The sequence below is a fragment of the Thalassophryne amazonica genome, chromosome 8 (assembly GCF_902500255.1).
Source record: "Thalassophryne amazonica chromosome 8, fThaAma1.1, whole genome shotgun sequence".
Taxonomy (NCBI): Eukaryota; Metazoa; Chordata; class Actinopteri; order Batrachoidiformes; family Batrachoididae; genus Thalassophryne; species Thalassophryne amazonica.
In genome coordinates, this window is record NC_047110.1 from 52,951,941 (window position 1) to 52,975,274 (window position 23,334).

Consider the following 23,334-nt stretch of genomic DNA (forward strand, 5'->3'; position numbering starts at 1 on the left):
GGCGCGGTGCGGCGGCACAGGAAAAACACCTCCGTGTTGATAACCATTTGTAAAATCCAGGCGGCTTTTGATGGCTTTCAGTGGAGTGAGTATATGAGAAATTGTTTAACAGCTGGGCATGTTCCAACTTGTCCTTAAGGCTTCCAACGGAGGTGTTTTTCCTGTGGCGGAGCGTCGCAGCGGCTCCGAGCCGACGCTGCAATCCGCCCGCACGTCTTTCATTAAAAAAATCTCCTTTAACAGTGGAATATCCGGATAAAATGCTGAAACCGACTTCTTCTGAAACTTCTCTGTTCTCTCACGACGTCCTGGATCAATAGAGCCTGAAATGTGGAGGTTTTCAGCTTGAAACAGGCTGACGACGGCGCCTGAGAGCGCTGCGTGACGTCTCGCACCGTGGGAAGTCCTTAAAGCGACAGTATCACCTCAAAATCTCTCATCAGCCGTTAAAATTTTCACCAAAAACCAGCTTAATTTTTCGAACCGTGTCCACTTCGATGTGTCTCACAGGTTTAGAAAAAATTTTGATCAAACAAAGCGCCAGTCTCTCAGCAACTTCTCAGACAAAGGAATTCCGACGAGGGGCTGGACGACTCCTCCCACAAGGAGTGCTCACAGGCGAATGACGTCACCGACAGGCGTGGAAAAACTCACGCATGCGCACGAGGGTTCAAGCATGTCTGACGTAAAAACATATGAATGAAATCCATATAGTTTTTGAAGAAAAAAAAAAGGACCTATACTTTATTGACATACCTCGTATTCCCAAATCCTGATACTTTGGAATTAATCTTTCTGTCTTTGGATTGTGATTTGTGCAACCCAGTCTCTCGTTTATTTCATAATACAGTCACAAAATGTGTCACATTTTTGTGACACGGTCAAGTTTAGATCACTATTTTTAAACCCTAAACCTAGCCCTATCCATAATCCCAAATTTTGTGATACCATCACGAAATGTATTACAATTTCATGACAGTATCACAAACTAATAGGTTAAAGCAGTTTTTGTGACGCCATTGTGAACTTGGTATGAGAATGGGTTGGACTTGTGTCATTCTTGCATCAGGCTGCCTGATCACAGGACCAGCTGTCTTTGTGCTCCCTGCCTACAATCCCAGTAGAATAAGAAAACCAGGGCAAAAATACGGTGCAAATCAGTTTTATTTATTATAAGTTTTGTATTGTTCTCTTTGTTTTTAATGTTAAATGTTAAATTCACTTTAAATTTAATGGGGGGTTCTTTGTGCATGCTGTGTGACCAAACAGTTTATACACTTTGTGCACATGTATAAGACATATCTGAATATCACATCATATAAATAGCAGAAAAACTTTAGGTTTAACCTTAGAGAAGGATTTTGGTGGTTTGTGGTGAAATCACGTTCTGCTGCCTCATTATTGTAACACTGTGCCCGACCACACCTCACACAGACATAATTGTCAGCCCTGAAACCTAAATCATATTTAACTGAAAGCTGCTGACTTTTTACTTTCTCACTGGGTGACATCACCTCATACAGCCTCTTAGAAATAATCAAACAAAACGGGGAAACCCTTTTTGAGCTGATCGTAAAACAAACAAAGGCACGGGTGATAATGGCTCACACGTTGCGTTGGTTTTAGGGTCAAAGGCCAAAGAGGTTGGAAATTTCTTCTTTATTGAGGTTTAAAACAGGAAGGCCAGTGAGTCTGAGCAGTTTTAAAGTTCCGGAGTGGGAAGGGTCCAGGCAGCCGGGTCAGTCAGCAGGTGGAAACTGGAAACAGAGTCCACTGAGGGGGGCTTGTGGTCACCACAGTGTGAACAGGATGCTGAGAGGAAGAGCAGAATGGGAAAGTGGACCACCTCAGAGAGCGCTCTATCATCCAGCGGCATCCTGGGTAAAACCCACAGCTCATTATGTGAGATGAATGCAGCAGTTGTGTGAAATGCATAAATGAGGCGCATTAATGAAGGTCACGACTGAGGAATGATCACATTCTTAAGAGCCTCTCAGAGAAGTGTACGGTTTTAAATCACTCAAATACTTATGGAACACATGGACTTGACATCTTTATTATTGATCCTTTTATTATCGCTGAAGTAGGACCTACTGACAATGACTGTAAGCAACACACAATGTAAACCTTCCTTCCTTGTGGTTTGGCCTTTGCAGATGTGATCAGATGAAACAGCAGTTGACATCTGTCCTTGGTAGAAATTAGGCTTGGGTATCGAGAACCGGTTCTTTTCGAGAATAGTTAAGAAATGATTCGATCCACCAACATCAATAGCCTTTTTGCTTAACGATTCCCTTATCGGTCCTTCAGAGTGGCTGTTGTTTTTGAGGGTGTTTTATTGGGGAAATGATCATTTCTTTACATTGATTGCAGACCCTGCAGTGGTTCTGTAATCAGTCGCTTCTGCAGCGGCTGTTCTTGAAGCTTGAAGCAGTGAAGAAGTGCTCCGACCCACTGCTTCATTTGTTCTCTGCTTTGCTTCAGAAGTGGCAAGTCCGCTTCTTAACCCCTCTCAAAGCCATTTAAAGATTTCAATTGTGAGTCACTTTTGTGTGGATTAAAGTCACTAACTGAGACTCTGGTCTTGTTGCAAGCAAGTAACGAGAAGCGTCTTCTGTTCCATTCGCACAGCTCCAAATGCTGCACTGCTCTCTGCCGAGTCAAGTTAGAGTCTGGTCGGAATTAATAAATTCAAAGCGAATCACCGTTTTAAATCAAATGACACCTCTTTCCAAATGTTGTAATACAGACAACAAACTACAACAGACAAAAACATTTTTTTCCTCTCAAAATGAGACGTCTTCTGCTCTTTATGAATGACATTGATGCTGATTTGCAGCACAGCCAGCTGAGTTCAGCTCAGAGGTGTGGAGTTACATTTGTGTTAATGTCTGAAAGGAAATGCTTTTGAGAAAAACTACAGATTTTGTTTATTTCTATTTCTGTCCAGAGATCAAGGATCCAGTGACAAATTTCATATTTATTTACTTTAAGACTCAATGAAATGTTGTTGACATAGAAAACCTGTAAATTCCACTTTCAGTCCACAAAAGATTCACAGGAGGTATTGATAAGGGAATCGATAAGGAATCGGATTGATAAGCGGAATCGATAATGGCATCAATATCAATAAAATCTTATCAATACCCATCCCTAGCAGAAATGGCGATTATAACACAAAATCAGTATCACAGTAATTTTCACTTTTTTGATGGTGATGGTATTACATCAAGGTATTACTGATTTTTCACTATATGACCCCCTTTAATAATAATCTTATTTGAGCAAAAGTTTAACCTGGACTAGTTTAATTTTCAAGTCTGCTTCTTCAAAGTTAAAATCTGGATGAAAACCTTGAAAGATTTTTAGTTTTACGTGTACAAATCCATGGTTGTGTTTAATTAACAGCTGTTAATCCTTAAACGAGCCTGCAGTGCAAAGATCCACTGGTTCACACAACAGAATCACAGTTTAACCTTTACATGACTGTTAACCTGTGTCATTATGTGGAACTAATTTTAAAGCCAGTTACGTCTACAAGAAAAGTTTTTTAACTAGTGTTCTGACTCACGTGTGGAACTCAGCAGGACAGGAAGAAAAAACAGCGCCCCTTCCTCATGAATGCTGTGTCCATCTGAGCTGTAGCTGCACCAAAATGATTATTTATTTCCAAATTAATATATATTTGGCGTTATTTTTTATTTATTTTGTCAACGGTATTCAATTTGGTGTCAATTAAAAATATTTCTAGCCAGAAAGGGGCTCTCAGTGTTGACGTTATTGTGCAATCCATATCATTGCACACCATGCACATCCCTAATTCTTTACATAACAGTATTTTCCTCAGTGATGCAAAGATGCATTTTCGCACCATCTGTACTACGGTTCTGTTTTAAAGTAAAATACATGTTTTAAGTGAAAACATTGAGGTTTGCTGCCAGATGCACTTAAGATTTAGAGCTGCAAAAGTGCATGAAAGGCTCTGCTGACAGAACTGTGCACTTTACACTGAGGCTTACTATCTTAACAGTAGATTAGAGGTCATGCTGTCATTCTGTTGTTTTGCTTCAAAGCAGCGGTCAAGGTGCCTGGACTTGATTCGAACTAATGAATTAATGACATGAATAAATGAAAACAGAATAAATGAACAGAAAAATGCAGATTAAATTAGCAAAGATGAAACAAGAAGCACAGAACTGGGCAGTGTTTTAAGAATCAGAACAAAGCAACCATAATTAAATGTGTCACTAATAATAATTAGGTTTTAATTAATTGATAATGGATATTTTATTTCACAGTTGACATAAAATTCTCATTTCATGCTCATCTTTTGCCAATTTGGTTCTCACTGAGCCAGTGACATTTAAGCATATACTGCCATCTAGTGGCTACCTTTCAGCACATAACCAAACAACTGAAATGGCACGTGCATGTGTGTTTGCGTGTAAAATTATTAATTACTTACATTTAAATTATAGACAACTATTTTGATTACAGTATTTCTGTGTAGGCTCTCAGTTGTCCAGGTGGTTTCCATAGTAGAGAAGCTTGAATCTTCGACTGGACTGGGTTGCTTGACGTGAGGACGTTTCGCTTCAAATCACAGAAGCTTCCTCAGCTAAAATTCTTGCTCTGGTAGTCTGACTTCTGTCTTGACTCTTGTAGAGAAGAATAAACCAGAAGCCAACAAAAGCTGGAGTTTTTTAACCTAACCAGACCCCACCTACCGAGAGACTGACTGCTATAGGCTAGTGACTAAACAATAGCTCTAATTAGCACCTATTGTGCGCTAGTTAGAACTCTCCTAATGACAGGACGGAAGCCTCCCCTGATGGCTCCCTTGACGACTCTCTCCTGATGACGTGAATGACTCATTACCATGAACAAAAGACTGAAACTGCTTTGATCTGAGTACCCATTGTAAACAGGGGACAAAGCGGTTAAGGCTGGGTTTCAACTGTTTTACAAAGAATGCTTCCTTGACACCTCTCTCAAACCATTTCTTCTCTCTGGCTAAGATTTTAACTTCCTTGTCCTCAAACGTGTGGTTAGTGTCTTTCAGGTGGAGATGAACTGCAGACTGAGGTCCACTGGCGCCCTCTCTGCGGCGCTGGTATAGCTTCTTGTGTAAAAGTTGCTCGTCTCACCTATGTAGTGTTCATTACAGTTTTCCTGACATCTGATATGATACACTACATTGCTCTATTTGTAACTAGGGATCCTGTCCTTAGGGTGAACTAATTTCTGTCTCAAGGTGTTGACTGGTTTAAAGTAAACTGGGATTTTGTGCTGTCTGAAGATCCTCTGTAGTTTTTCCCCTACTCCTGCTAAATAAGGGAGAGACACTCCTCTTCTTCTTGTCTCCGTCTCCTGTCTATCTGGTCTCTTTGTTTTCTGGGACTTCTGCACTTTGTCCAGGGACCATCGTGGGTACCCACATACTGTGAGGGCTTTCCGTACAAGTTGTTGCTCTTTAGCCCTTCCCTCTGCAGTTGTGGGCACCTGTAGGGCTCTGTGTTGAAGAGTCCTGATCACCCCGAGCTTGTGTTCAAGGGGGTGGTTTGAGCCAAAGAGCAGATATTGGTCAGTGTGAGTTGGTTTTCTGTAAACCTCTGTCTGGAGCTGCCTGTTCTCTCCAATCGTAACATCACAGTCCAAGAAGGCTAAATGGTTGTTTCTGGCATCCTCACGTGTGAACTTGATATTGGAGTCCACCGAATTGATGTGTTCTGTAAAGTCCTCGACCTCCTGTTGCTTGATTTTAACCCATGTGTCATCGATATATCTGAACCAGTGACTGGGAGAGATGCCCGTGAACGACGTCAAGGCTGTCGTCTCCACTCGCTCCATGTACAGATTGGCCACAATGGGGGATACCGGAGACCCCATTGCACAACCATGGATCTGCCTGTAGTAATTCCCCCTAAACAGGAAATACGTGGTGTTAAGACAGATCTCCAAGAGTTGGCAGATGTGGTCTGGTGTGAGTTTGGTCCTTTCAGGTAGAGACACATCTTCCGGCATTCTCTGCCTCACAGCTGAGATGGCCTCAGCGGTGGAGATGTAGGTGAACAACGAAGTCACATCAAATGACACCATAGTTTCATCTGCCTCCAAGTTTCTGCCTGGGAAGACCCAGGCCACGAAGAGATTATATTTCCCATTTGGCTTGGGAATGCCTTGGGATCCCCCTGGAAGAGTTAGAGGACTTGGCAGAGGTTAGGGAAGTGTGGGTGGTGGCTGCTTGGTCTGTTGCCACCGTGACCTGGACCCAAATAAGGGGCAGAAAATGAATGAATGAATGAATCTGGGGCTTTGGAATAAATTAACACTTTTCAACATTCTGACATTTTATGGACCTAACAATCAATCATTAATTGAGAATTAATCAATTATGAAAATAGATATATTTTTCTCTCTCTGTATTTACACACACACACACACACACACACACACACACACACACACACACACACACACACACACACACACACACACACACACACACACACACAATGCTGTGTGTGCGCACGCACACAGCATTTAAAGCAAGTCTTTGATAATAATGTAAAACAAAACAAGTATTAAATGGATTATTGTACACTTTGGTTTATTTATAATTCTTAGAAGACAAATCCATATTTGGTTTTCAACATGACTTACAGGTTCAGGAATAGCTTCTCTTACTTGACAAAAACCATTATTTTTTGCAAAAGTATAAAAAACAAAAGTATTTATAATTAAGTTAAATTATTGTTTCAAAAGAACAGAAGTTGTTTAAATGTGACAAATGGCATCAAATGGCCACTTTCTTCTCCGTTGTGCCCTGCATGTGTGACTAACACAATATGAAATGATTAATTTGAGACATATTATGAACTAACCCATGTACCACGTAAAAGTGCAACATGTCCATTAAATTAACCAAAGATCAGCACAAAGAAATGTTTAGACAATTATGAAATACTTGTGTAAAAGCTGGCAACCAACAGTAACCACAAACTAATAATATTAAACAAATAATGAATGTTTGAGTACAGTGGTAAGAATACTGTCATGTGTTGAATGAAGATGGAACACGTTCCATTGAACTCTGCTGCGCCTTGTTGAATGGAACAGTCCATGTTTTTTCAACTCATGAAAATATTCTTACCATTGCACTCATAAATATTCATTGTTTGTTTTATATGACACCTAAATAGATCCATGTTATCTGATTATTTTACTAAATTAGATAGTTGTATTTTTTCTCAAAACACAAAGCCAACAGCAGTGGGGCAGACACGGAGTTGAAAGCAGTTGACTCCACGTGGCAGGTGAGCCGCTGACACACCGCTGAGCAAAGTGAGAGTGGAGTGTGTGGAGCACGCGTCTACTTTTTTCAGTCCAGTGAAAAAATATGATAGGAACTTGCCCAATTCGTCACCTGACAGTGATTTAACAGCTGCTACAGATGTCCCAGCAAACACTGAGTTAGCTTCTAACTGGCTTATGGTGTACTAGCTTCCTCATACTAATTTTTATGAAAAGGTATTGGAGTCATTCAATACTGCAAAATGTTTTAGACTAAAATGCACAGTAAACATCAGTCATAAAGTGGGCTATTTCTCTATACCAGGAGTGGCCAAGTTTGGTCCTCAAGAGCCACATTCCTGACACTCTTAGTTGTCTCCCTGCTCCAACACACCTGAATCCAATGAAAGGCTCATTAAAAGTCTGCTAACGGGTCTTTCATTGGATTCAGGTGTGTTGGAGCAGGGAGACAACTAAGAGTGTCAGGAATGTGGCTCTCGAGGACTGAACTTGGCCATCCCTGCTCTATACACAGGGACAAATAATGTCATGTGACACACGCAATCTACCAATCAAATGACATGGATCTATTTAGGTGCCATATAATATGAGTTGTTGAAATGTCACTCACTAGTTTTGGTGACCACAGAATTATGTAATCAGTACAAATTTAAAATGATCAAGATTACTGGTAACTTTAAAAAGGCAAAATTACTTCTCAAAACAACAACAACAACAACAACAAAAACTCACATGGAATACATGGTAAAAAACAATACAAAAACACAATTGTACTGTAGCTTGAAGATGACCTAACATGCACTTTCTCACAAACTTGATTTGTGCTGTGGTTGCTAATTTCAGACCAAATAGAGAAGAAACAACAGAGAAGAAATGAAGAACAAAAAGAAAACAAACTCTGACCATGCTCAGACGTGCAATAATCCCTTACCAGAAACCATATATACAGTTGTGTATATAAAAAGAAACAGATGACATAAGACTATAAAAAACGAAACAAAATGAAATAAATAATCAAGACATCACTCACGTCATGCAGAACTCATCTTTACAGGAACTACTGCTTACTGGTCAGACACACCTGAGCTGAGCACAGGGAGCTGATTTATAGACTGACGGAGAACAGAAGGAGGTGGAGGACAGAAACGGAGGTTAATATCAGGGCTAGTGATGACAGAAGCCAAAACCACCACCACCACAAAACTGCTCATCCCCCCCACGTACCAAAAATACCAACTGCACCCTCAAAAGCACCGGCTGCACATCCACCCATCACCCTGACCTCTCCCCCCCCCCAGCACCCCGTCCTCCCCCTCCCAGCACCCTGTCGTCTCCCTGTCCCACACCTATCTGACAACCCTGCTCTCACATCACCATATATGACTAAAGTGCTCTCTACTTCTATGTTGTGCTGCATAGATGTCAGCCAAGAAAATGATACATCGCACAAATACACATTCACACGTTTGCATAGTATCAACATGAAGAATTCTCTCACTTCAGACTAAATTTGTGACAATATCTCCTTAAAAAATATGATGGAACAAAAATGCTAACTTATGAATGCAAGTTCAAAAGGTGTGTTAAGCTTGACTGAGGTGCGCGCGCGTGTGTGAGAAACATTTGGGGAGTGAGAAAACTGCACAGCTGTCAAGACAGAAACCTAAACGCTGAAGACAGCTGGTGCTGTGTGTGTGTGTATGTGTGTACACATAAGAATGTGTGTGTGAGGGAGAGAGAGAGAGAGAGAGAGAAAGAGAGAGGGAAAGAGAGTGAGAGAGTCCATCCATCTGTGTGTTGTGAAGCTGGCTCTGGTGTGACATCAGTACTTTGGTACTTTGGTGTAATCCTCCTGGACGATGTTCTTGCACAGACACATGGACAGGATCATTCCAAGGAGCTGGAAAAGATAATATTTTGTTTTTATGAGCTATTACAGAAAAAATATAATGTTATCAGCTTAATTACCAGAGCTAAAAAGTGACTGATGCACCGTTCTCTCTATACTTGTAAATACAAAACAATCATGTATTTGCTGGTGCAACACATACTGCACTCCCGCCACCCACACCATTTTTTTTTTTTTTTGAATAACATATCAAATAAATCATGAGACACGGTCACTACAGTGCTGAAATTATTCCTTGAGGGTAAATTCTGTGCATGCAAACAATTATTTCTTGGACCCTACTGCATTCGCACTGCAGTAGACAATATCCAGTATGTGGGCGTCGTCTGCGTGTTTTAAGCATTGCTGGAAGATGGAAGTAACAAGAGAGTTGAAACTTGCTTATGCAGCGTAATCCTCAGGTTTGCACTGCATGTTTTAGCTGAAATGTACATTTTGGAACAAACTTGACTTGTAAGTGGAATGTGGAGATGTGGCTAATGCTGGATGTTTGACATGAGAAGATTTATGGATTATTTAATGCTTCTTTCTGTAATAAAAGAATGAAAAAGAAAACAACAATGGACACTCAGAAGGTGCCAAACCTACACCTTACATGTGTGATACAGAGCCAAATTAATTCTTTGTGATTTAGTGATGCTATAAGGTACAGTTCTGTGTGGTCTTGATATATCATCAGTTTTTCTCCAAATTTGATTAATTTTTTCCTTGATTAACAGGCAAAGTTTCTATCAATCCATATTGGCTCCAAACATGATCTTCATAACATGATCATTAGTTACTTCATCCAAACCATCAACATGTCTATTAGACCCCATTCCTACCAGGCTGCTCAAGGAAGCCCTACCATTATTTAATGCTTCGATCTTAAATATGATCAATCTATCTTTATTAGTTGGCTATGTACCACAGGCTTTTAAGGTGGCAGTAATTAAACCATTACTTAAAAAGCCATCACTTGACCCAGCTATCTTAGCTAATTATAGGCCAATCTCCAACCTTCCTTTTCTCTCAAAAATTCTTGAAAGGGTAGTTGTAAAACAGCTAACTGATCATCTGCAGAGGAATGGTCTATTTGAAGAGTTTCAGTCAGGTTTTAGAATTCATCATAGTACAGAAACAGCATTAGTGAAGGTTACAAATGATCTTCTTGTGGCCTCAGACAGTGGACTCATCTCTGTGCTTGTTCTGTTAGACCTCAGTGCTGCTTTTGATACTGTTGACCATAAAATTTTATTACAGAGATTAGAGCATGCCATAGGTATTAAAGGCACTGCGCTGCGGTGGTTTGATTCATATTTATCTAATAGATTACATTTTGTTCATGTAAATGGGGAATCTTCTTCACAGACTAGGGTTAATTATGGAGTTCCACAAGGTTCTGTGCTAGGACCAATTTTATTCACTTTATACATGCTTCCCTTAGGCAGTATTATTAGACGGCATTGCTTAAATTTTCATTGTTACGCAGATGATACCCAGCTTTATCTATCCATGAAGCCAGAGGACACACACCAATTAGCTAAACTGCAGGATTGTCTTACAGACATAAAGACATGAATGACCTCTAATTTCCTGCTTTTAAACTCAGATAAAACTGAAGTTATTGTACTTGGCCCCACAAATCTTAGAAACATGGTGTCTAACCAGAGCCTCTGGATGGCATTACCCTGACCTCTAGTAATACTGTGAGAAATCTTGGAGTCATTTTTGATCAGGATATGTCATTCAATGCGCATATTAAACAAATATGTAGGACTGCTTTTTTGCATTTACGCAATATCTCTAAAATTAGAAAGGTCTTGTCTCAGAGTGATGCTGAAAAACTAATTCATGCATTTATTTCCTCTAGGCTGGACTATTGTAATTCATTATTATCAGGTTGTCCTAAAAGTTCCCTGAAAAGCCTTCAGTTAATTCAAAATGCTGCAGCTAGAGTACTAACGGGGACTAGAAGGAGAGAGCATATCTCACCCATATTGGCCTCTCTTCATTGGCTTCCTGTTAATTCTAGAATAGAATTTAAAATTCTTCTTCTTATAAGGTTTCGAATAATCACGTCCCATCTTATCTTAGGGACCTCATAGTACCATATCACCCCAATAGAGCGCTTCGCTCTCAGACTGCAGGCTTACTTGTAGTCCCTAGGGTTTGTAAGAGTAGAATGGGAGGCAGAGCCTTCAGCTTCAGGGTCCTCTCCTGTGGAACCAGCTCCCAATTCAGATCAGGGAGACAGACACCCTCTCTACTTTTAAGATTAGGCTTAAAACTTTCCTTTTTGCTAAAGCTTATAGTTAGGGCTGGATCTGGTGACCCTGAACCATCCCTTAGTTATGCTGCTATAGACTTAGACTGCTGGGGGGTTCCCATGATGCACTGAGTGTTTCTTTCTCCTTTTGCTCTGTATGCACCACTCTGCATTTAATCATAGTGATTGATCTCTGCTCCCCTCCACAGCATGTCTTTTTCCTGGTTCTCTCCCTCAGCCCCAACCAGTCCCAGCAGAAGACTGCCCCTCCCTGAGCCTGGTTCTGCTGGAGGTTTCTTCCTGTTAAAAGGGAGTTTTTCCTTCCCACTGTCGCCAAGTGCTTGCTCACAGGGGGTCGTTTTGACCGTTGGGGTTTTTACGTAATTATTGTATGGCCTTGCCTTACAATATAAAGCGCCTTGGGGCAACTGTTTGTTGTGATTTGGCACTATATTAGGGGAGGTGATGGTCTAGTGGTTAAGGTGTTGGGCTTGAGTCCAGAAGATGATGGGTTCAAATCCCCGCCTGACTGGAAAATTACTAAGGGCCCTTGGGCAAGGCCTTTAATCCCCTATTGCTCCCGGTGTGTAGTGAGCGTCTTGTATGCATCGGGGTGAATGTGAGGCATAATTGTAAAGCGCTTTGAGCGTCTGATGCAGATGGAGCGCTATATAAATGCAGTCCATTTACTATATAAATAAAATTGATTGATTGATTGATTGATCTTGAGTTTGACATTTCAAATAGAAAGGTGATACATGACTATCAAATATGTTTCAAAATAACCATAGGTGTACATCAAAGGGCGACCGCCCACTGCAATGAGGAAATTGGGCCTGATTTATTACAGCAGTCTGAAGTTGTGTATCATATTATTTATACAGTATGACAGTGCAGACGACAAACAAGTTTGAATGCAGCCCATGACATGAGAACTTCTTGACATAGTCACAACCAGTGGTGGGCACAGTTCCACTCATCTGCTAACTGCTAATTAGCAAAGCTAACTTTTTGTTAGCAGATTAGCTTTTCAGCTAACTTGGAAAACCATCAGCAAATGAATTAGCTTCCGCTAAATTTTGTTTTTGCTGGCATAGTGAGTAAAGCTTAACAGTCAAAAACATTTGTAAACCCTAAAATCTTACATCTTAGTTCCTACTGTCTGTTTAGATGCACATTTGTGCCTCGAGACAATCCTGTCTCGGAGGTCTACAGACAATTCCTTTGACTTGGTGCTTTGGTTTGTGATCTGACATGCACTGTCAACTGTGGGACCTTGTTTGTGTGTGTGTGTGTGTGTGTGTGTGTCTTGCCAATGTCCAATCAACTGAATTTACCCCAGGTGGACTCCAATTCAGCTGTAGAAACATCTCAGGATGCACCTGAGCTCAATTTTGCTCTTCATGGCAAAGGGTGTGAATACTTATGTACACGTGACTTCTTAGTGTAATTAATAAATTTGCAAAAATCTAAATAAAAAAAAAATGAACTAAAAATCTTTTTTTCCACTTTGTCATTATGGGGTATTGTGTAAAGAATTTTGAGGAAACCCCCATCATATCTAGAGTTAAAGTGGTGGGTTTGTGAACATATGCTCCTCAGTTCAATTCCCAGTCCACAGCATCTGCTAGAGATGGAAAATGCTATAGATTCACCATTTGAGATAAATATATGAAAGCAGATCACTTGGTCAGTAAAGCACAGACTTATCCTTGCTAGTGTGGTTAATTTTTTATAAAAACAGTAAAATTCTTGATTACAAAACTGATAGTTCGAAAACTTGCCCAGGATTGAAGGAGGTATCAAAAAACCCAAACATTCCAAAAGAAAAAGAGATTCAGTGTAAAATAATATAAAACAGAAAAATACAGAAAGCCACCATATTTCAGAAGTACACTGGAGAACGTTTTTCTTTTTTGCTTGATAAATGATCAATCAATTCTGAAAATTGTTCCTACATAATTTGATTTCATTTTCAAGACTCAATTACAGCCCATAACTTATGTCAGCACTAAAAGGCAGTCACACAGTTAGACAACAGGTTCTTAATGACTGGTCGTATCAAGAAAAACAACAACCATTATTTAAACAGAAGGGCCAAAGATTGGGGATGACAGATACCTCCACGACTGCCACACCGAGACAGATTCCAAGAATAACGCCACAGTTGTCAAGGAACCATTTCTCCACACTGACTATACAGCCCTGAAAAGAGAAAGGAAGAAAGAGCGAAAGAGGGGGGTTACAGGCAGAGAATGGACAAATGTCTCTGTGATCTCAGCCAGACGCAAGCAGAGCTTTTTTAAAACATAACTAATGGTTTCGGACAGTCACTGAGGGTCAGAATAACAGAGCGAGAGGCGAGAAAGAGAGAGAGAGAGAGAGAGAGAGAGAGAGAGAGAGAGAGAGAGAGAGAGAGAGAGAGAGAGAGAGAGGTGGAAACACACAGACCAAACAGCAACGCAGCAGAACTTTCCTGGTGTTTGAACTAATCGCACAGCATGCCTCCTCCTGTCAGTGTTTACTGTCCTGATGAAGTGTGACCACACTGAGTGAGCAGCGGGACTTACACAACCCAGTCAAACTTACTTATGTAATTGTCAAGTGTGATATCTGTCAGAACAATACAGGCGCCGACATTCAGCCAGCTGAAGAAACACAACTCAGTCACACTGTGTTCTGTCGTCAGGCCTGCCAGCATGTGCACATAAAAGCCTGCTGCTGCAGTCTCACCTTACTGGGGCTGGGTGGCGGTGATTTCTTTATTTTAACAGTGGGAGTGTAGACCAGATGAAGAAGAGCTCACCGTCATTATTAAACACAATTTTGCTCAAACCAGTCTGAACAGAGCTCCTCATCTCTTTAGTAAATGCGCTGCAGTCAAACCCAGCAGCAGTCACTTGTGTTTGTCATTTACTACATTAATTAACTAGAGACGTCATGAAATGCCCCGCGCGCAGTACTATTTTCCATGTAAAGTGCAGTAATATGTACATGTGTGGGGTAGGTACTTGGTTGAACCCTCATGTGTTTGATGCAAACTGGGATACACAGTGGAAAAATTGGAGGTTGACATTATATTTATTTAGAGGATGTGGCCAACAGTGACCATAAAAAGTCGATAGCTTTCAAACAAATGCAACTATTGTTAATTTTTTAAAAGTCGGTCAAGGTCACCGGCCTTCGAACCCATGCAAAGTACTCCTCCAAGGCATGTACGCACCAAATGTGAAGTTTTTGCAAGCAATAGGTGCCAAGGTACATTGCGGCGAACAAATTTGCGGCAAAGGATTTGGCAGTTGTGACCATTGCTGATCTTGGAAAGTAGGTCAAGGTCACCGGCCTTCAAACTCATGCGAAGTACTCCTGCAAAGCATGTAGCCACCAAATATGAAGTTTCTGCGAGCAATGAGTGCCGAGCAATGTTGTGGCGAAGGATTTGACAGTTGTGACCATTGGTGACCTTGAAAAGTAAGTCAAGGTCCCCGGCCTTCAAACCCATGCGAAGCACTCCTCCACGGCAAATACCCACCAAATATGAAGTATCAATTTAGTGAAATAAACATGCATGTGTTTAGAGCTATAAGGATTCTGTCCTTGCTAACAAACTCTTGTAACAACAGTTTTACATGTTCAATGGAAAGAAGTGATTTACTGAGTGTTTTTAACTTGCCCTGAGCCATTACAATAACTAGGCAGTTAGCCTGTATTGATGTTTGCGTTCTAAATGAATACAGCACCACTTAAATCAATTTTTGCCATGAGTGAAAAGATGAACCCCAAAACGTCTGAAAGAAGAGCCCATGTTGAAAAATGTCAACCATCTCCTTTAATGTAAAACAAATATTTTTTTTCTCTCTGTGGCCATGTCATGGTTTTTCAAGGTATTGTTCCAATAATACAGTTTTATTTTGAATCTTAGTAAACCACATGATTATCAACAGGCTTGGGGAGTAACGGAATACATGTAATGGCGTTACGTAATTAGGATACAAAAAAAGGTAACTGTATTCCGCTACAGTTACAGAAAAAAAGACGTATTCAGATTATAGTATATTTAGTAAAAATAGGGATTACTTTGCAGGATTACAATTTTAATGCATTTTATGATATTATCTGTATATAATAATTTTTTCTTTGAAACGAAAACGTCCCTTCATGGACAGCGACATGACGCCTCCTAACCGAGCAAAATATTGATGAAGTACCCGGATGTTAATGCATTTTCAACGGAGATTCGCGACTGAACACACTCAGAAAAATGCTTGCAAAATACGTGTTAAAAATTACATTTTGACCTGGATATTGAGCCAGTAAAATTAAATTACATTAAATTATGTCAGGAAAGTATTAAACTTACTCGGACACACACACACACACACACATTGCCAAATATTAGTGTTGAAAGTGACACGGATCTACGCTTTTCAAGCTGCTGAGCTGAGGCGTCCTGCTGCAGCAGCTGTTCAACGCAGCACAGCTCCTTAAACTATTACAATACATTTATATACATATTATATTTTTACACAATTATCCTTTATTGACTGAGTTTCATTCATGAAGTCAGTGGTGTGGGTACACGTCTCTATGTGTGGGTGTGACTGTGAGCGGCACAGTGCGGGTCATTATAATCTCATTATTTTAAGGTGCAAATTAAAAAAAAATCCCCAGTCTTGTCGAACAATTTTAATCACTAACGACAAGTATTTTAACTAGACACTGGTCTAGCAGTGGAAAATATCAACTAGACATAAGTGAAGCGTTAATGGTCCGTGTCATCGGGCGACACAGGTACGGCAGGAAACATACATGTTTATCATCCAAATATCACGGACAAAGTGACAAGACTAACCAAAACCACTTACTTATGGAAGGAAATATTGTCTCCCTTGTTCCTCTGTTTGTGGCTTTGCCAACATGCGCAGCTTTCCGGCATATTCCACCTGTTTCTTGAACTTCTATGCACGCAAATCACTAACATGCCAGGAATTAAAATGGCGACCACGCCTCCTTACTGACAGTATTTACTTAATGGTTTTCATTATGCTGTTGTTCTTATTTTGGAAGTTCAATAAGTGGACTGATATGTTAAACATGGTGCGAATTTACTGAACAAGTAGTCGACTTTTTTTTTTTTTCGTATATTGTTCTGTAAGCCACTTTTAGTTACAAATTCATCCGCACACGCCTGAGTTTTCATTATCCTTCATTTGTTTGGCATTTTTTGTTGAAAATTTAGCAGGTGAACACTGGGTGTGTTTAAAACAATATTGTGGTGCTCTTAATTCATAATGTGAAGTAAAACACAGCATGCCTTGTAAAAGAAAGTTTTATTTTTGCTTAATAAACTGTACTATGTAGTCAAGACTATTTAAATTTAGTTTCTTTTGTCTGTAGTAGCATATTTGATATTGGAGTAATCCAGAAGTAATTGAAAGTAATCAAATTACATTAGTTTAATATTATGGTACTTGGATTACGTTAGTGATTACATTTTTCAACAGGTAACTAGTAACTGTATCGGAATACATTTTTAAAGTAACCCTCCCAACCCTGATTATCGATGATTCATTCATTCAACTGAATGATGTAATGTTCAAAAAATGAATTTGTATACCGTTTCATAGACGGGGAGGTCTGTGGACAGGTGCTCGCACAGACCCGTGTCCTTGATTTCAGTTCCAGGCAGGGAGTCATTGCGACAGGAGCACGGGTAGAGGTTCTGGGAGCTGTTCTTGATCAAAGAGTTCTCAGTCCAGTTACTGGGACCAGTCCATCCACAGCACTTCATCTGAATGGGACAGGGTAGCAGAATGAGTACAAATATATATAAAGAGGGAAAACAGTGCAGAAAGGTTAAAATAAGAACATTAAATCATAAAATCATAGGTGCACTAAATATGAAAAATGCAAATACAAGGAACATTTCAATGATTTTGATTAGGACCAATCCCTTCTTGACTTCTGTTTATAGGACTATCTCTGCAAAGTGGTTTGGCAGCAGAAGGAGAGGGTGGAGAAAGTAAAGATATAAAGCAAAAACTGCATCTGTACATGAACCATTGTTATGTTCTGTGAAATAAATTGCAACAAGGCACATCTTAAGGTACACCTTAATGGCCCCTTCACACATAGTGCGAAATTTGGACAGCGTTTGGACAAAAACAGTGAAACAGCGCAAAATAGTTCGAAATTCTGAAATACGAAACATCGTGCACGAAACTTGTGAGAGTGCGAGAGTTCATGCATGCGCCGGTGTCTTTCGAGCAGGAAGCACATGGTGCCGCTTATTTGGAAGAAATAAAAACCACCTGGGACGTGTGGAACCACATCGTGCCGCTTATGTGGAATAAATACAAAAATAAAAACCAGCCGGGACCTGTGGGACCACATCGCACGGCTTATGTGGAATAATAAAAAAAAAAAGAAAAGAAAAAAAACCCACACCACCCGGGATGCAAACTCACACCTTTCAAAAGCTCTGATTCTCAGTCAGCGACTTTACCATTGAGCTACGGAGCTGTTCTTTGAAAGCTGCGGGAAGCTGCCTCATATCAGGAAGGACATGGAAGTATTACAACAAAAAAAATTAAATCACACACCATATAAAAACACTGCATTTATCAAGCAAGCAATACAAATATGATCCCTTCTGTTCCTCTGTAAATGACCCATGATCACAGACATCCAGTCATGAAATGACACGAATGAGAAGCAGTTCATTCGTCTCATTCATGTCCACATCTGCTGGCGTGTCTCCAACCGGCTGCACATGCGTGTCTTGTGGATGATGTGCCGCAGGACACTGCACCATCACCATATGGAACAGAGCAAACGTGGGTGACGTGACAGTGAGATCACCTGCTGCGTGTTCTGATCTGACGGTCCGTTTCAACCTGGGAGCAGCCTGTCCATGTGCACGCCGTGCATGCGCGCGCTCACTTGTTGCAGCCCGTCGCCACAGTGATATATGTTTTTGTTTATGTCCACTTGATGACAGCAAACAGACATGCGCATGTCACAGTAGTAAGTTGTTTGTACATGTCCGTCCAAGCACAGTACTATCCAGCAGGGATATCCAGAATGACAAATTTCCACAGCTGCTTCAGTGGGAGGACACAGCTCCTGTCATCTCAGCACACACACCAAAGCCACACTCGTGTAGGACTTAGACAAATTTCTCTGCAAGTACGAAAGTGATTGTCTGCAGTTTGTTATCGTACCAAGCGTGCGACTGGCCACGGTGTTAGATGTTCGTGTGTGTCACCTGGAATTTGGCCATCACCTGCGGCGAGAGGGCGCGATGGGTTCGCACAGCGCACACTTTGTATTTCAGGTGCTTGTGTGCCACGTACCTCTGTGTACTTATCCTTGACAACCATTTGCTCATTCATTCCTATTTAGGCCTCTGTGTTGACTGATTTTAAGTGAGGTGGTTTATTTTATTTGTTTTTGGTCAGGAAATTACCTCAAGTACAGTGCATCCAGAAAGTATTCACAGTGCTTCACTTTTCCCACATTTTATGTTACAGGCTTATTCCAAAATGGAGTAAATGCATTTTTCCTTCTCAAATTTCTACTCACAACACCCCATAATGACAAAATGAAAAAAAAGTTTTTTTGTTTTTAAATTTCTGCAAATTTATTAAACATAAAAAAACTAAGAATTCACGTGTACAGTGAGAAAAATAAGTATTTGAATACCCTGCGATTTTGCAAGTTCTCCCACTTAGAAATCATGGAGGGGTCTGAAATTTTCATCTTAGTTGCATGTCCACTGTCAGAGACATAATCTAAAAAAAAAAAATCCGGAAATCACAATGTATGATTTTTTTTATAATTTATTTGTATGTTACTGCTGCAAATAAGTATTTGAACACTTGTGAAAATCAATGTTAATATTTGGTACAGTAGCCTTTGTTTGTAATTACAGAGGTCAAACATTTCCTGTAGTTTTTCACCAGGTTTGCACACACTGCAGCAGGGATTTTGGCCCATTCCTCCACACAGATCTTCTCTAGATCAACCAGGTTACTGGGCTGTCGCTGAGAAACACGGAGTTTGAGCTCCCTCCAAAGATTTTCTATTGGGTTTAGGTCTGGAGACTGGCAAGGCCACTCCAGAACCTTGATATGCTTCTTACGGAGCCACTCCTTGGTTACCCTGGCTGTGTGCTTCGGGTCACTGTCATGTTGGAAGACCCATCCATGACCCATCTTCAATGCTCTAACTGAGGGAAGGACGTTGTTCCCCAAAATCTCGTGATACATGGCCCTGGTCATCCTCTCCTTAATACAGTGCAGTCGTCCTGTCCCATGTGCAGAAAAACACCCCCAAAGCATGATGCTTCCACCCCCCATGCTTCACAGTACGGACGGTGTTTTTGGGATGGTACTCAGCATTCTTCTTCCTCCAAACACGGCGAGTGGAATTAAGACCAAAAAGTTCTGGTTTGGTCTCATCTGACCACATAACTTTCTCCCATGACTCCTCTGGATAATCCAAATGGTCATGGGCAAACTTAAGACGGGCCTGGACGTGTGCTGATTTAAGCAGGGGAACCTTCCGTGCCATGCATGATTTTAACCCATGACGTCTTAGTGTATTACCCACAGTAACCTTGGAAACAGTGGTGCCAGCTCTCTTCAGGTCATTGACCAGCTCCTCCCGTGCAGTTCTGGGCTGATTCCTCACCTTTCTTAGTATCACTGATATGCCACGAGGTGGGATCTTGCATGGAGCCACAGTCCGAGGGAGATTGACAGTCATGTTTAGCTTCTTCCATTTTCTAATAATTGCTCCAACAGTTGATCTTTTTTCACCAAGCTGCTTGGCAATTGCCCCGTAGCCCTTTCCAGCCTTGTGGAGGTCTACAATTTTGTCTCCGGTGTCTTTGGACAGCTCTTTGGGCTTAGCCATGTTAGTAGCTGGACTCTTACTGATTGTGTGGGGTGGACCGGTGTCTTTATGCAGCTAATGACCTCAAATAGGTGCTTCTAATTTGGAATAATAAATGGAGTGGAGGTGGACTTTTTAGAGGCAGACTAACAGGTCTTTGAGGGCCAGAATTTTTGCTGATTGGCAGGTGTTGAAATACTTATTTGCAGCAGTAACATGCAAATACATTATTAAAAAAATCATACATTGTGATTTCTGGATTTTTTTCTTTTTCTTTGTTTTTTTTTTGGATTATGTCTCTCACAGCTAAGATGAAAATTTCAGACCCGTCCATGATTTCTAAGTGGGAGAACTTGCAAAATTGCAGGGTGTTCAAATACTTCCTCAGTATTCACACCCTTTGCTCAATACTTTGCTGATGCAGCTTGGGCAGCAATTACAGCCTCAAGTCTTCTTGATATATAATGCCACAAGCTTGGTGCAGCTATCTTAGGGCAGTGTTGCCCATTCCTCTTTGTACAACCTTGCAAGTTCCATCAGGTTGGATGGGGAGCGTTGGTGCACAGACATTTTCAGATCTCTTCAGAGATGTTCAATCAGATTCAGGTCTGCGCTCTGGCTGGACCACTCAAGGACATTCACAGAGTTGTCCTGAAGCCACTCCTTTGATATCTTGGCTGTGTGCTTAGGGTCATTGTCCTGCTGAAAGATGAACCGTTGCCCCAGTCTGAGGTCAAGAGCATTCCGGAGCAGGTTTTCATCCAGGATGTCCCTGTACATTGCTGCATTCATCTTTCCCTCAATCAACCATCATCCTTATACTGTGATGACGATGAAAATGGAATTAATTGTGCAGTGCTGTTAAACACATTGTTAATATGAGCTATGTTTTACAGCTCCATCACTCACTGGTCCTCTCTTGTTGTTGTCTCTATAGTGTTCCTTGTGCATATTCCACACAACTGGATGGTGAAAAAACAGACAAAATTTGCCTCTCATGGGTGCTGTGGTCTCCTTGAAGATATGCATTTCTTTGTGTTGCACACTAGATGGTGTATCGCACATGTTATGTTATATTATTTAAATGGACTGTGGAAACTAGGCATTCGTCTGGCCATAAACTGCAGCTTCAGACTTCCTGCTCATTATTATTAATATCGTCTTTAAGCTGTGCTCCATTAATCTTTGACTGATCATGTCAAACTCACCGTCTTCTGAATGTGGTCCCATGCTTGCTCTGTGGTGCTGTTCTGCCCAGTGTAATTGACAATCATCCCCTTTATGATGATGGACATCTCGTGTTTCAACTAGGAATGGCATGACACAGATATTAATTATCACATGTTGATCACATGTCACATGTTATCACGTTTACAGTCAGTACAGGTATTGTAGATGGCTGTTTACAGTTAATATGTGTGTGGTTATGTTGGCGTGTTAGCTATTAAAAAGTAAGGAGACTGCTATAACTGAAGTCAATCATTGCTGTGGGGTCATTACAGAAGAATTAAAGAAGGAAGAATGTGTTCCTGCTTCATGTTTAACAGACAACATCTTGACTACCCATGTAAGGCTGAAAAATTTGATAAATATGGTTGAACAGAAGCACAATTCTGTGTTTACTGTGCAAGGCCACAGAGTGACGGCAGCAGTGTTTCTTCAGTACTCAACAGATGTGTGTGTGCCTCTCCCTGTTCTGGGAAAGGGCGCCACCCTGGCCTGTGGTAAACCTTAAATACAGGGAGTGCATCGAGGTTACGCATGCTCACAGAGGTGCACAGAACCACACATGTGCCCATATGCATACATGCTGAAAGGATGACCCCAGCCACCACCTGTGCTAAGTTTTCAAGGGATAAGTATTACAGAAAGAATATGTTCTGCAGGACAATGGCTGAATAAGAATAGGAAACCGGTCTGACATGGTGTGTTCAAACACAACACTCCCTTCACTCACAAAGTGCAAACACACAGGCTTTATACATTATTATAGCTTAGGTTTGCTCTCCAAAGCAAGCGAACAATCAGCAAGTATGTCAAATCATCTCTGTTGAGATGGCAGTGCAGTCTGTAGGGGGCACTGTTTCCACCAGAGACTTCAGTGCAAGGGGTAAAGACTGACAGCACAGTGTTCAGAGAACAGTAATACGCTGAATTCCTTGTCAACAAAATAACTTTTATGGAAGAATACGGCAAGACCCCGATCTACTAAAAATCAACAGGGACTATGTTTTCAGATTCCTGGATATGAAAATTCAGTAAGGTATATCTTATATATTATATTCCAATTCTAAGGTGGAACTATGCTAGTATATAAAGGTATATCTAAATATCTAACAAGGAAGAGTAAAATAGGAGCGTAGAAAAGAGTAGATTAGAGCCACTTAGGTGCCTGGTCTTGAGAACCAGGGATGGTAGGTTGAAAAGCTTTTTTATCCCATGGGAAATCTCCCCACCCACCCAAGCGGCACATCGTAGATGAGGATCTAACCTGGACTAACAACTCTGGTGCCAGTGTTCTCACTAGTTAATAGGTAAATCAGTGACTGTATTTCTTAATTGATGTGCACAGAAGAAGCTGCTGGTGTCCTCCTACTGTTACTCCATCAGGATCGTGCTGATGTATTGCATCTCTGTGTGGTATGCCAGCTGCTCAGCAGATGACTGGAGAGCACTTCAAGAGGGAGTCATCAATGCTATCCAGAAGATCATCAGGTGATCTCTGCCCTCTGTGGAGGCCTTACTCAGCTCTCACTGACTCAATAGACCAGTCAACATGATAAAAGACTCACCACACTCTGGAAATAGACATTTTAGGTCCATTATTTCAAAGACAAACACTACCAGAGATGGGTAGTGATTGTTTGGGACAGATGTCTACATTTTAATGGATCCTTCATGTGTATGTATTCCCAATTCTAAATCCACTGTTGCCATCTGATTCATAATCAAATGGAATTTTGAA

The 23,334-nt window shown here is 40.9% G+C and overlaps 1 protein-coding gene across 1 annotated transcript in view; it reads right to left on the reverse strand.

The window, feature by feature from the left end:
• Positions 1-6,591: 6,591 nt before the first annotated feature.
• The window catches only part of cd82b (CD82 molecule b), a 51,937-nt gene continuing 35,194 nt past the window's right edge, over positions 6,592-23,334 (reverse strand). The window contains exons 6-9 of the mRNA XM_034176264.1: positions 21,578-21,676; positions 17,089-17,262; positions 13,593-13,676; positions 6,592-9,214 (exon numbers count right to left, since the gene is read on the reverse strand). Of these exons, the coding sequence (XP_034032155.1) occupies positions 9,137-9,214; positions 13,593-13,676; positions 17,089-17,262; positions 21,578-21,676 (435 nt within the window). The 3' untranslated portion in view covers positions 6,592-9,136. The remainder of the gene's footprint in view (positions 9,215-13,592; positions 13,677-17,088; positions 17,263-21,577; positions 21,677-23,334) is intronic.